Below are 14,274 nucleotides of genomic sequence, written 5' to 3'. Positions count from 1 at the left end.
TTAGCAAAGGAGAAGACTGACTCACTGATGAGGCGTACAAATAACGGGAAAAGTAGGCTCAATTTAAAAGTATCTTGGACAACGAGTGGATTTTCAAATGAAAATATCCATACTTTAAGCAAAACAACAAAAGAACTGTGTTTTTGGGTCAATTCAACCTCAGAAAGGCTGAGAGAGCTCTTAGCAAATACGTCTAGAGCTTGCTACAAGGGGTCATATTCACTATACAAAAGGCAGATGCTTAAATCTCCATAAAGAGTTTTCAGCCACCTAAAATTTAAAACTGTAAAAACAATTACAGCCATATCAGTGGCCGATTAAAAGTGTACACGCTGAACAGACAAAGTAGGGATGGTCCTACCACTCATCTCAGAAAAAGGTGTCAGAAATGGAGGCGCCAGCTCAGTAATTGATTCTCTGTTTTGATTCTGTAAGTATGCTTTTGATTGTAAACATGAGCCAGAAACTGATTTAGAGATATAGTGCTGGTTGATGAATCCACAGAAATGACCTTCGTCGTTTACTGAGAAATCAGATCCAACATTCTGGTTAATGGAACACATGTGAAGCAAAATAATCATTTACAAACATACCCACATCTACAATCCCTTATTGTACCTGAATTAACAAAACAATCTCTTAGTTGTGGGGGGCTGCACATTTAATGTCAGTTCCAAAGAAACCTAATCAATTATGAGATAGACATGGTAGTTGTATTTGGCCCAAATGTTTTTATTTTCACAGCATTGTTAGGCATGGTTTATTCCTCAATACTAACTCTGCCTTAAATAGCAAAATGTATTTGTGTAAAGACGTTTCTTACCTTGATTTGGTCACAGCAAGAAGCAAGCTACACGGAAAGGTAGCCATGTTTCTCTGCAATTTTCACTTTTAATCCTTTGAACAAAAAAGAAGACAAAAATGTAATGTCACCCCAACATCGGCAAATCTCGAAGAGCTGCACATTAAGAGAAAAAGTGACTGTGTAGAAGATCATGTCTCCTTGGTCCAGATAGTGCTTTATATTACAATTTGTGGAACCTTTCATCCAAAGGCTAGGTGTGCACACAGTTTTGAAAATTATGTAGGGCAATAGGACAAAATATATATTTTTTTGCTTGTAGGGGCCTAGCAATTGTGGTAAGATGATGCACTTTCTCTGGATTTGGGTACATCTTGCATGGTATAGTAGAGTTAGATGCATCAAATGATCCAACAGGGCATGGAAGAAAGAAACATCCCCATGTAACACATATTTCAAATGCAAGCACATAACCGCTCTGGAAAGGGACTGACCTTCAGTGGGATCATGGAAAAATTTGGATTCATAACCAGATTGGGAACTTTAAATGGCTGTACAAAAATTAAGCTTATAGAAAAAGGACATGTGTGATTCGCTGATTGACTAAGAAATTGAAAATGTGCTTTGAAATTAGTGAAATGTGAGTGGGGGGTCTACCTATTAAGTTGGGAATATAGTGAGGACTTCATTTGGGAGTGTTAATGCCCACCCAAAAACACACTGTTAATGTAAAAAATCTTTAGTCACAGGCATCCATAGAATCAAAAGGAACGTTGACAATGTGGTCAAAACAATTTTCGGATTCTGTCGAGGACATGATTTGCTAACTGGACAGCTCAAACACTACTTGCAACTATCAAAGTTCAGTTCAATTTTCACTAAGAGGAGCTATTGAAAAAATTAATACTTTCACATAATACTGCTGGAAAAGGGTATACATACACAAGATTTACGGCATGATAGTCAGCTTTGGAGAGCAAAATGAAAGTCAGCATGTTTCGCCTTTAAGCAAGTGGAATAACAGCCATATCATGTCTCAATTACACATCAAAACCAAACTGAAAAGGTATGAACAAGAACTGTAATTGCCGTTATATAGCGCTTACAACCCCATACAAAGTGTTGAATCACTTTTTCGGTGAGTAGCACGCTACTCCAGAACCCTAAAAGGATTAGTGGTGGATTTGTAAAGGGAAATATAAAATTAATTTGAGCGGTGGACATGTTAATTTGTTATTTAGATTGAAAAGGGTTTGCATTTATACAGCGCTTGCGACCCCTGATAAGCAGTGATGTAGCAAGGTCAGGTGGTACCCGGTTCGGAAAATTTCTAGTCACCCTGGTTTGACAAATTGGTAAAAATATGTGTTTAAAACACATATTTTTGCCATTTTGTCACCCCTTTCAGAGATGATACTTGTCACCCCCGGCTTCACTAAATGGCATAAATATGTGTTCAAAATACATATTTTTGCCATGTTGTCACCTCCTTCAGTGATGACCCCGGAGCGGCCCGCACCCACCGCACCCCCCTTCCTACGCCACTGCTGATGAGAGGTTGAAGCGCTTTTCGGCAGATAGCACGCTACTCCAGAACCCAAACAGGATTACTGGGAAATGGGCTATGAAATTAATTGTAGCAGTGGACATGTTAGTTTGGTATTTGTACCGAAAAAGGATAGTAGAGGGATAGAAGAGGGGAGGGTTTGCATTTTTATAGCACTTGCTACCCCTGATGAGGTGTTAAAGCGCTTTTGGGCGGACAGCACTATAGGGAAATATGAAATTAATTTGAGTGGTTAACATGTTAGTCTGTTATTTGGATTGAAAAGGATACTGGATGGATAGAAGAGAGAAGGGTCTGGAAAGATTTTGTTTTAGCTCATAGCAGTAATAGGAGGTTTAAAATGAGTAAAAAGGGAGGTGGAGGGGGAAGAGTCAGACAGAAGGGTTTAGAAAGGCTTGTTTGGGAGCTCTGAATAGTAAAAGAGGTATGAGATGATGCCAGGAGGGGTAGAGGAGGGAAGAGTCTACAAAGATTTATTTGGGGATCATAGCAGTAGAATGGGGTTTGGGATGAGTGAGAGAGTGGAGGTATAGGATATATTGAGAGAGGTATAGGGTGAGATATAGGGTAGTCCATTGGAGAGTCTGAATTATAACAAAGTAATAAATATAAAGATACCTAAGTACATGGAAGGTATACATGTATAAGAAAGGTAATATATGTACATTTAAAAAGTATTTAATAAACTCAGACTTTCAAGTGTTGCTGTACTTTAAGTTAAAAAATGTTTTAATGTTTTTTATATATTTCTTATTTCTGTCAAGTAATGACCAAACGTTATAATATTGCAATCCGAGTAATGCCCAAGATGATGGATTACTTCTTTATAGGTAGGTAACAAACAAAAAATATGTGACTTTCTGATTCAGTTTATGAATGCTTCATCAAATGTCTGTATATTTATAAGGAAATAGATTTCTCATTAGTCATATTTTTAATTCAGCTGGAAAAGAGAGTATATAATCTCCCTCCAATTCTGAGATAAATTATGGAACTTTGAAAGAAATTGAGAATCTTGTAACTTTCTGGCAGTGGTCAACACAACCACCAAATGTCACAAATGTAGGTACTCAATAAGGAGAGGTGCTGGCCATGTCTGAACTTCTGAATCACCTTTTTGATTAATAACAGGGATGAAAAACATAGGTAGCAAAATACCTGGACAGGTGAAGAGAATGCTGTCTGCACATCTACAACTCAAGTATATTTGGGAGGCATTTGAAATTGTAGTAAGAAATAAAAGAGGAATATCTGCCTAACACAACATGTGTTGATTATCAACTGGAGATACTAATATAGTTCCCATTTGAGCTTGGCATGATGGAGTCTGTTGACTTTGTCAGTGTACCCTAAAACAAAAGAAACTGAGACGGTCCCGTTTCCCGAAAGGGCACTCGGAATAAGGCCCTAAATCATTCACTGATCAGATTACTGTGTTAGGAAGAAATTTATTTACAAAAAAAAGAAACTTTCTTCAATGGATATGTCGCATTATCGCATGCCTATATTCTGAGAAGTAAAGCATACATGACAAGCAAAACATTTTCCAGTTGGATTTCATGGTTTCATTAGCAACTAGACAAGAACATGACTGCACTTTACCTCACACCAAAAACAGGACTACCTTCAGGTAGTATAGGCTCTACCCTTCGTATCTCAAGTTGCTCCACCCTGACCCCTTGTCATAAATCCCCAATCACGTTTCCACTGTCATCCACCTCAATCATTTTGGGCTTCCAGTTGCATCAGAGGACCAATCTATTCCTTGCTGAAACAATCTGCCCAAGTTCATGACAGGTACACCAAAGGTGCATTAATGAAGGTTGATCTTAGAAGTTGAGCAGAGATCCTAGCAAACTTTGAGGTACATGGAAATGTTGCAAGGACTCTGCGCATGCGGCTCTAAAATCCATATCTGTGATCTTAGGTACCCAGATAACATGGAGCAGAGCAAATCCTCAGGAGAGTCATACATCATGGTACTCTCCAAGATACCAGATACCTAGAGCCTTTGCTCTCCTTTTGACACCTGCCGCAGAAGGGATCCACAGCACATCAATGGCACACAGCCACACATCAGACACTAGAATACAACAGAGGCCAGCGTATGCTCATGTGCCGTTTGCATAAACATCAACGTGTTAATTCCAGTCTTCTGTTTATATATGGAGTCAATAAATCTTACTCAGTCCCCTCCAACAAGGTAAAAGTCAATCATAGTTTACTGGTTGTGATATTCCTTTCATTTAATGTCATCACACTTCCACTGGTTACGCCTCCTTTGACATCCCATCTTCCTCTCAGTACAAGGGGATGTAATAACTCACTGTCCTCTTATTCTCCTTCCATGCCTTCATCTTCCTTATCCATCACAAACATGTTTGCATTTAATTTATCCAAAATAATATTAGTGGTTAACGACAAACCTCTTATGAACCTGAAACTTGTGATGGTGTCCTCCCTTTCGTTCTTGACAGGTAAGAATCCTTTGAGTTATTCCATCTCAACAACACTATCTCTCCATAGTAGCCATACCTACCTACTGCTGTTTAAGGCACTTTATATTCCAAGAGTAACATCCATACCTCCTATGAGCAGGTGGCCAATATCTCACTGTGCAAAGGGAAAGGACCTGTGATCACTGTGAGTTGGGAACAGTTGTTCTGCTTGTGCAATAAGACATGCAAGACCTAACACTTCTAAAAACCAAAAATGCCAGTTATGATATAATAGCATGAAACTGTAGTCAGTTTCACACAATATTTTTACTGGCTCTGTTCTCTGGACTTGAGATCATGTTGCATGACTTTGGTGAGGATCATGGTGCTGTACAGAGGTTTCCTCACTTTAAAAATAAATTCAACTGACTCCCCGCTATCCCCAGGGGCTATGGGTAAATAAGTTAGATCTTAACATGCAAAATGCAAGCTTCAAAATGACCCCTTGTCTAGTGAAAATATTAGCCTGTTTTTTTAAATGGTGTCTAATCCCCAAAATGGCAACTGCTGCTACAGCATATCGGTTAAACATCAACTTCTAATGAAACGTTCCACTAGTGCATTAACCTTCTAATTTGGGGGTCAGCTGTTATCTCTGGCGGGGCAAATGAGAGACCATTTCCACGACTCCTCCTGCCCCTTCCTCTCCAAGTGCTCTGCGAGAAAGTGTGCAACATACTCAACTATCCGAGGGAAGAGATTGGAACATTAACCCAGTTGATTAGGAAGAGCAGCCATGGAAGTATTCTTCAACAGAAGTCACGCTTCAGGACTAAATTTGTGCATCAGAGAACACCAGTTGCATCGGGGCTCACACCTAAAGGACTGCCAAATAGATTGTACAATACTTACAGGGTCTTAGAAGACTGAAGTATGGCTATAACTTCTCCATGCTCACAGGAGTTTCAGAACGAAAACTCCCAAAGCGGGAGTACATTTCTAAAGAAAAAAAAATGAACTGCCTTTAAACCCCGAGGGGTTGCTCCCAGGTTGGGGGGGGGATTCATTATTTTCTTTTCTTGTCCCTCACCACCAGGTTTTTCCTGGGTGTTAACAGACAGGGAAAAAAATATTACACCATCCACCCTAAATAGGGCTGGCAGTGTGATATCCTTCTTCCGATGTCCCCTACTCCAGTGGGCTATCGAGAGAAGTATTCCATCAACGGAGACAATAAGGACTCCATCAACAGAATACTTACGGTCTGGCTGTCACTAAATGAGGCAGGCAGACCAATGGTTTGGTGGGCAGGGTAACCTGTTGCATTTATGATGGAGTACCATGTTCACATCGGGCCTTAAGCAACTAATGACAAATGCAATAAATATATAAAACTTTAATATTTTATATAAACTGGCTGTGAAACTCAAACTCATTGCCATTGCTGCATTCCACGGGAACATGAAGAAATTATTTTTCAAGAATCGGTCTACCTGTAAGTATAGCAGGGTGGGAGGGTGAGTGTTTGGGGTAGCAAAGAGCATGGCTTTGTCTCAAGGCATATGGTGACACAAAAGGGAGCAACAAGGCTCCATGCCACTCTCTTGTGTTCGATCAACGCTTTGTAAATTCAATGAAAAACAGTTGGCCCCTCTGCTAACTTTGGAAAGTAAATCTGCCACTGTATGAAGAGACAGGAGTAAGAGGGATACTTGTGAGTATTTAGTCAAAAGTAAATTGCTTCCTGTTGTTAAAACAAGATTCTGAGGCACACTGTAATTTGATTTTAATCCTAACAGCTTCAGCTGAGTTTGATGTGTTTTTCTATCTGTCAGTCTGTTCTTGGCAGGACAAGCTTGGACACTGCTTTCCATGACCATGTGAGCTAAGTTAGAGCTCTTGGTAACAACACAACCCAGAGAGCATACACAGCCAAGCAAGCAGAGGGAGGAATCTCAAAGGAAACAGATTCCATAAGATACTATATAATTCAAAAGGTTGTGAGGGCAGAGTTGGGATGCTACCACTGACCTGTAATGCAGTGTACTCTGCCAAGAACACTCAACATTTCAACAAGGAGGCGACAGTAGAGAGTAAATGAAGGAGCAGTGGTATAATTAAAAGCACATGTAAACAAACCACCAATTAAAAAAGGTTGAGCCAACTAAAATCTTGGAATTGTAATGTTTGTACTGGCATGGGAATAAATACCTAACCGCACAACAGGATAGTGGCATGAAATGGGTACTTGGGCATTGAGACTCCACTGCTTCAATGTGTACTACGGTTTGGCATTGTGGACCTTTAACAGGTTTCATATACATGTCAACAGAAAACTGTCTTTTCCCCAGACTCTGGAGGATGACTGACTTTATAGAAGAAGAGGGATAACATACATCAAAAACATGCACAAACCAATAGCAGAATGTATTTTTTTGTCCTCAGTTTACTGAAATACGCTGTAAAGGCTAGGTCTTGTTTTGATTAAAGGGCTGAATGGATTGTGCATTTAACTCAGCATTTTATAGGTTATCACTTGTATTAGGATTATTATGTGATGAATTGTGTAAATGTTAATGGATTTCTATGTATTGGTAACTTTTATGGTTTTAAAATGCTAAAACCGAATAAAGTTGTTTGGAAAAAATTAGCCAGTTACAAAGCATAACGTCATTACCTCAGAATACACTAAACTCTTGCTGAAGAGTAAGAAATGTGACACCAGTCACCTATCACCTTGCTATTATGTGGACATGTGAAAATATATTTTGCATAGGCATATATCACATATCCAAAGGTGAAATCCTTTTGGGAAAGTATGATGAATCACTGTTGAGGTGTGATTAAAAGCTTTATTGTCTCCATGTGCACATTTGATTTTAGCACAGACAGCAAATGTGAATCCACCTGTGTCATTCTCAACAACTATTATTTATCCTTATGCCCAGTGAATGCTTATGCACTCTTCCCTTTTGAATTAATAGTAACACTCCTCTATCTGTTGAATGGTGGATGAAAGCACTGGCTAGAGTGAAAAATGAGATTATAATCAATTTTCCTACTGCTAAAATGACTATAATAATTGAAGCCTAGTCTTTATATTTAGGATAGCTAATAATAAATGCAATTGATAAAATAAACCTTTAACCCAATGATTTTAGAGTTATCAACATGACATTGTTATTTTCATCATGTCATGGACAGGATATACGAGAGCAATAAAACAATTGTAAAAACAATTTAACAGGAACCTCACAATGTTTCAATTTAGAAAGACAATATAAATTGTACATGTCGGCTCTCAGAATGGTACTGCTATCCCGGAATGAATCCTGAAATATTCACTAGCTGAAGCACTGACATTTTCCAGTCTTTTATAAATGGGAAAGCATGAGTAAGAGTTGCATGAAGAAAGAAAATACGTTTTTAGTTTCTTTCTAAGGTTTTTATTTACATTACTACCTGTCTATAGGGTTCATATTCTATTCATTTTGGTACAGACAAGATACCAGCTAATTGGGCAACTGGTTTCGAGCTATATACTTTAACACTGTACTACCAATACACTTACACAAACAATATCCAATATCACTTTTGTACGCCCCTCAAAAGCATTTGCAAACACATTATTTATTTCTGGAACTTTGCAGAAGTCTAAGTTACCTAAGTTATTTCAGAAAAACAACATTTTATTTAATCAAAATGAAAATCTTTTCCCTAATAATCTAATGGAAAATGTACTACACCTTGATTTCAGGGATAGGTGTTGGTAAGTCCATCGTGCTTCAGGTGACTATCAAGAGGTCCTCAGACTCCTTCTGACCTCCAAAATACAAAATACCTGTCACATGGGGACAAAAAAGTACATGGAGACAACATTATGCAATGTCCAAAAATAAGCCATTTCATGTCAAGCGTGAAAAAAACGTTTTGATCCAAAGCCGAAGAAACAACGTCTGCCATCTTTCTTTTCCAAGACCACCCCTGTTGTACACAATTACATAACAGAAGCATCATCAAACTACCCCAAAGAAGAATCTGATCCTGCCGGTTATTCTGTCTCCAAAAAGAACATACCAATTGGTGATGCCCGCAGCACATATTTTTTTACTTTTTTTGTCATGGGTATTCCCTTTTGAGTGACGCGGAATATGTGACTGGGTAAGTGAAGTGGTTCTACAAGCTGTCCTGTGAGGATGGCCTCTCATCAGCAAGGTGTATTTCTAATCTTTCTTCCAGAGAGTTGTCAACTTATGGGTATGGAGTTTTGCATCAATATTTACATATTTACATTCACTGATTGTTGGTGTGCATGTGGTTGTCTTATTAAACATAGCTGGGGTCTAATTTCAAAGAAACACTGTTTTCTGGTGCTTAGCCTATCCCAGTAGGTCTAATCTCACTCCCAAAGAGGATGCCGAACTTTCTGGCATATTTTAACTCCTCCACCAATCAGGGCCATCCATCTTTTATTTCTTGAAATGACAATCACCAAACAGTTTCTTACATTAGCTTTACTTGAAATTAATTTAGAATATTTATGTTCTGTACTATGATTCTCCTTCATGTTCCAAGTTTTCCTTCCAGGTCTATACATTCTTTCATTTACCATGCATTCTGTCATAATCAGTGCATCTGATAAAACAGACACCTAGTATGGAACAAGTTTGTAGACTGACACTACCACCCATCAGAAGAAAGGTGAGGGGGATATGTAAATAAATAATAAGGCTTATGAAGACGTTTGACACCACACCACATCACAAAGGTCTGTCGGCACTGATGTCAGTCTGTATATGTCGTAAAGAAGCACAAACGAACTCTAGGCATTCATCGGTTTACATTTCTGAGAAGCAAACACATCAGAATCTGAAAAGAGGGGACACTGTGGTGGTATCTTAGAATGGTAGGCTGCTGTGGCAAACTGTCACTGAGCAGAGAATGCAGAGATGTTGAGGGATTCCAGTAGGTGAAATACATGAATACAGAACTTAGTACTTACCATACTGAAGGTACCGTCTTCATTTTACACTGAGGACAATTGGCTAAGAAGACCTCAAAATGTCTGTTGTGAACCTACAAAGTGAAAGTAGTGCCCTCTTTGAGGTGAAGAGTGCAGTGTTGAGTTTCAATTCTATTACAGAACATTTGAGTAAACATGCTACTTCTTTCTCAAAAAGCTGATATCTAAACAAAATGCTTTTGTGACAGACACCACAAATATGATAGCCAAGGTTGAGGGTATACGTTTCAATAGAGAGACTGAATTGTTAGTAATCCTCGATATTGATGCACTGTATACAAATATTCCCCAGACAGACAGGATCGGTGTAATGCCTAATGTGGATTTTATGGTCGACTGCATGAGGATCATCCTTAGGAAAAATATTTTTTTTATTTAAGGATGAACTCTTCATACAATTGAAAGGGACCAGCATGGGGGCCACGTGTGCCCCTAGTCTGGTATGTTTATATGTAGCTGATTTCGAAGCAAAACAAATTTTTTATTAATTTGCCACATTTTCAGAGAATATTGGGTGTTGGTTTTGTTATATAGATTATATTTTTTTCATTTGGACTAGGACTAAAGACCTCTGTGCTGGGGTTGTTGAATGGCTGAATCTAGGTGATCCAAATCAGAAATTCACTAGGACAGGAGGAATGTATACTGTGAATTTTTTTATTCGATTACTAAAGAATGACAAAGTAAATTGGAAAATGAACTATATAGGAAGCCCTCTGACCGGAGTACCCTTCTACACTATCAGAGTTTTCACCCCAAGAGCCAAATAGAGAACATCCCTTTAGGACAGTTTCTGTGTTTAGGCAGTAATTGTAACGGTAGGATGGAGTTTGAGAAACATGCAGATATTGTTAGACAGAAGTTGGTTGAGTGGCGTTATCCTAGTAGATTAATAAAGCAATCCTATAAAAGGGCTAAATAATATTATATTTTTGGTGTGTCTTACTAGACAATGTCAGTAACCAACTCAAATTTCTTATCAATAGGAATTGCCATTTTTTAAACAATGAGCGCAAAACAATGTTGCAGAAATCCCTTTGGGTACACAAGAAGAACAAAAATTTAAGAAATTGGTTAGTGTATACATATATATAGAAACCATGTAATGTATAATACATTTTTTTAGATATTAAGGAAGTGGTGGGCAATTTTAAAGGCGGGACATGTAGTTTCTGCAAGTTCGCATTAGGGGGTTTCTATGGTTGAGTGCCAGGGCAGAAAGGGGAAACATCGTTTACACCGCATGTGATTAAAACGACAGTGTTGTAACAACGCATGCCATTACAATGCAAGTCAGAACAATGACTTGCTCTAGTGGTCAGAAGGTGTTGGATTTAAAATCCAACACCTTACCTACTGTTGCATAGACTGGAATTGGAATAGTAAATTATATTATTCGAACGCCCAGTGCACACCCTAGAGCAAGTCGTTGTTCTGACTTGCGTTGTAATGGCATGAGTTGTGACAACGCGGTTGTTGTAATGACCGGTTGTAATGGCATGCGTTACAAACGCGTGCGATGTAACACGGCATATTCGGAAGAAAGTACTGAACCAATTTCTTAGCTAGTCATGGGTGCAAGAATGTTGTTTACTTACTCATATGCCCTCATGGCATGGGGTACTTAGATGAACCGGGTTGTGAATTCTAAACCGGCTATGTGAACATATATCTGCTATTCGCACTAAAAGGAAGGGTGCTCCGTTGGTCAATCACTATTCAGCCCTCAGGCATAATAAGAACGATATCAGGTAGTACATGTTGGAAAAAGTATGGCTTTCCCTTCTGGGAGGTGATATTGTTCGGAAGACAAAGCTGCCTAACAGTATTTTATGTCTTTTTTCATGACATAAAACAGCAGCTTAAATAAACAGAGACGAATGGGAGGGCCTGATTAGGCAATAAGATTTTTTGCATTGTAAGCAGACGGTGTGACTCTGTACGTTAAGCACCCTTAAAAAAATCTTGGCGCCCTAATTCCGGAATTCACGCGGTGGGAGGTCTCTCGGTTGTGTGCATCAACTGGAGCAAATCGAAAATATTTCCACTCACGCTGGCCACTGAGAGATTCCAGCTGGAGTACCCTCTCAGCTGGGCTGACGGCCCAGTGAGGTACCTGGGGATTTGGCTTAGTCAATATGTAGACGAACTATGATGCTTTACCTATGGCACGCTCATGGAGCTGTTGGGAGATCCGTTTGCCCAGATGGGAGAAGCTGCCGCTGTCAATGATTATCCTTCTCAAATGTTTGTATTTGTTTCTCAACCTTCCGATTCCCATCAGCAGTACCCTTAGGCGTAGATTAAGATTGAATTTAATATCCCTTACCTGGGGTGATAAGCAACCCAGGATTTCTTTGGGAAACACTAACACTACCTTTTGAGCAGGGTGGAATGGGTGCACCTGATATTGAGCTTTATTATCTCTGCGCCCAAGTCCAGTTTAGCTATCACTGGATATACATATACCCTACGCAATTCGTGGCACATACCACATCGGAGCACGATCAAGCGACTCCAACGTCGTTGACCACAAAGAATTACTAACCTCAGTTCAGTGCCGGGGTGGACACGACTGGCTGTACGATTTGTTTCTGGCACAGATTGAGACGCAGGGCGCGACTAGAGAGGTTATATGCATCTTCTATACCGCTACTAAGAAATCCCATGTTCCATTCACGGCTGACGCGGGGGCTTGCACTATGTTAAAAAAAAGTTCTGACTTGTCCCGATAGAAGATGCATTTCCAGAGGACACATTTGTGGAGCAGGACATAGTGCTCGAGAGGAAAGGGATGGATGCACTGGAGAGATTGACATATTATCAGCTTTGCACGGCCCTGCGTGCATACTTTGCCTCCTTCCCAGCAGGGCATCCCGACCCTACATTCCAGGTGCTGGAGGACTTTCTGACTAACCCCTCACTCCGTAGGATAATCACACGACTAAATGCAGCAATGCAGCACACGGCTCCGGTCTGTGTTTCTGGGGCGTGAAGGGAGTGGGAGGTACAGCTGGGCACACCCATAACGGAGGAACAGTGGAGGTTTTGCTGCGCAGAGGCTCATGAGTTATCCTCCAACTATAGGCTGCGCCTGATCCATTTTAAGTTTTTGCATAGGCTATACAGAACACTAGAGTGGCTCACTAGCAAGTTATTCAAATTGTTTTGTGTAAAACTAATGTGCACCACTTGAATATGCGGGTTAGTGAAGCTTGCTTATGTGTTTACTAACGAGAATAACATAAACGAAGGACTGAAACCGCTTTTAACGGGAAATCTTTACTGCGCATGCGTCAACTGCATCTACGCAGTATGACGGGCTATCGCTTGGAGGGAAATTCTTGCGCATGAGCAGAAGACTCACATGCATGACATCTGCTTGTTTGAACTAAATTGAGTGGTTTTTACTAAAGCTAACGTGGGGATAAGTCTAATAAATAAACTGGGATAGAGTAGAGGTGAGTGGTATACAGTGCGACCATTTATTCGTGAAGAAACATCTGTCTTTTGACTTTATCACTAGTGCGTATTTGGGCCTCTCATGTGTAACTGAATGAAGTGGAGTCACCTGACGACTGCGCATGTTCACTGAAAGTTAACCCGAAATGATGACGTGGATGTTGAACGGGAGCCAAGGTCGCAAAGTGTAATACCCTGGGAACGGACGGTGAAAAGTTCAACGATGTGGACTTGTATTCAGACTATTATAATAATGTTACAAATAAATGTGAATGCGGGTGTGAAATAAAATTATGAATACAAATTAAAGGGATGGGTTTGTGAACAATAGTCAAATTGATTTAGATGACATGTAAGCATGGTGTGATGATCTTCCCAACCTTGCCTGACCAATTAGATTTCGTATTTTTACGATATCGGACCAGTACATGTAAGCAGGATTTTGGGTGGAAAGCCGCATAGGATGGGTGACTATCACGTAGCAATAGAGCTCTGCAACTAAGAGGAGAGCGGCTACCCTCCCTTTTTTCCTCCTTTTCCTTCTTCTTCCTCCTCCTCCTTTCCCCCTTTTATATCAGCTGTTAGAACGTACCAAAATAAGGTAATTGATGTCAGCTGCTCTGGCAGTGGGCAAATGTATATTTAACTTGTTACTGGATGAGTATACGATTTAACAATATTATGTCTTTTGATGCCAATACAATATGTGTAATTAGCAAAGCCGCTCATTTGTATACACAGCTGATTTTCAATAAAATATTCTTTTTAAAAAAATAGATTTTTTACATTATATGCTCTTTAATTTTAGGTGCATTAACTGATCATTGATAAAGCAGTTTTTATCGCCCTCAGTAGGGTTTCTTTTTAATCCCCCTATCATAATAGTTACCTTGGTTTTTATAGATTAACTTTTAATCTTTTTTATTTTTCTTAATTGATTTTCAACTGTAGTAACTCCCCCCCAGCACAGCCACACAGAGCG

At 39.5% G+C, this 14,274-nt stretch overlaps 1 protein-coding gene across 2 annotated transcripts in view; it reads right to left on the bottom strand.

Moving 5' to 3' along the window:
- Window positions 1-14,274, bottom strand: part of LETM2 (leucine zipper and EF-hand containing transmembrane protein 2) — a 300,248-nt gene that overhangs the window by 275,985 nt on the left and 9,989 nt on the right. The window contains exons 2-3 of one of the 2 annotated variants that reach the window (XM_078666310.1): window positions 8,554-8,648; window positions 824-897 (exon numbers count right to left, since the gene is read on the bottom strand). In XM_078666310.1, coding sequence (XP_078522436.1) covers window positions 824-870 — 47 coding nt within the window. In that variant the 5' untranslated portion in view covers window positions 871-897; window positions 8,554-8,648. Of the gene's footprint in view, window positions 1-823; window positions 898-8,551; window positions 8,649-14,274 lie in introns of those variants that run through there. The other variant, XM_078666311.1, reaches the window with a different exon arrangement.

This window comes from Lissotriton helveticus, chromosome 11 (genome assembly GCF_964261635.1).
Source record: "Lissotriton helveticus chromosome 11, aLisHel1.1, whole genome shotgun sequence".
In the NCBI taxonomy this organism is placed as follows: domain Eukaryota; kingdom Metazoa; phylum Chordata; class Amphibia; order Caudata; family Salamandridae; genus Lissotriton; species Lissotriton helveticus.
The sequence above is the reverse complement of the archived record's forward strand: the minus strand, read 5'-3'. Positions and strand labels throughout refer to the sequence as shown.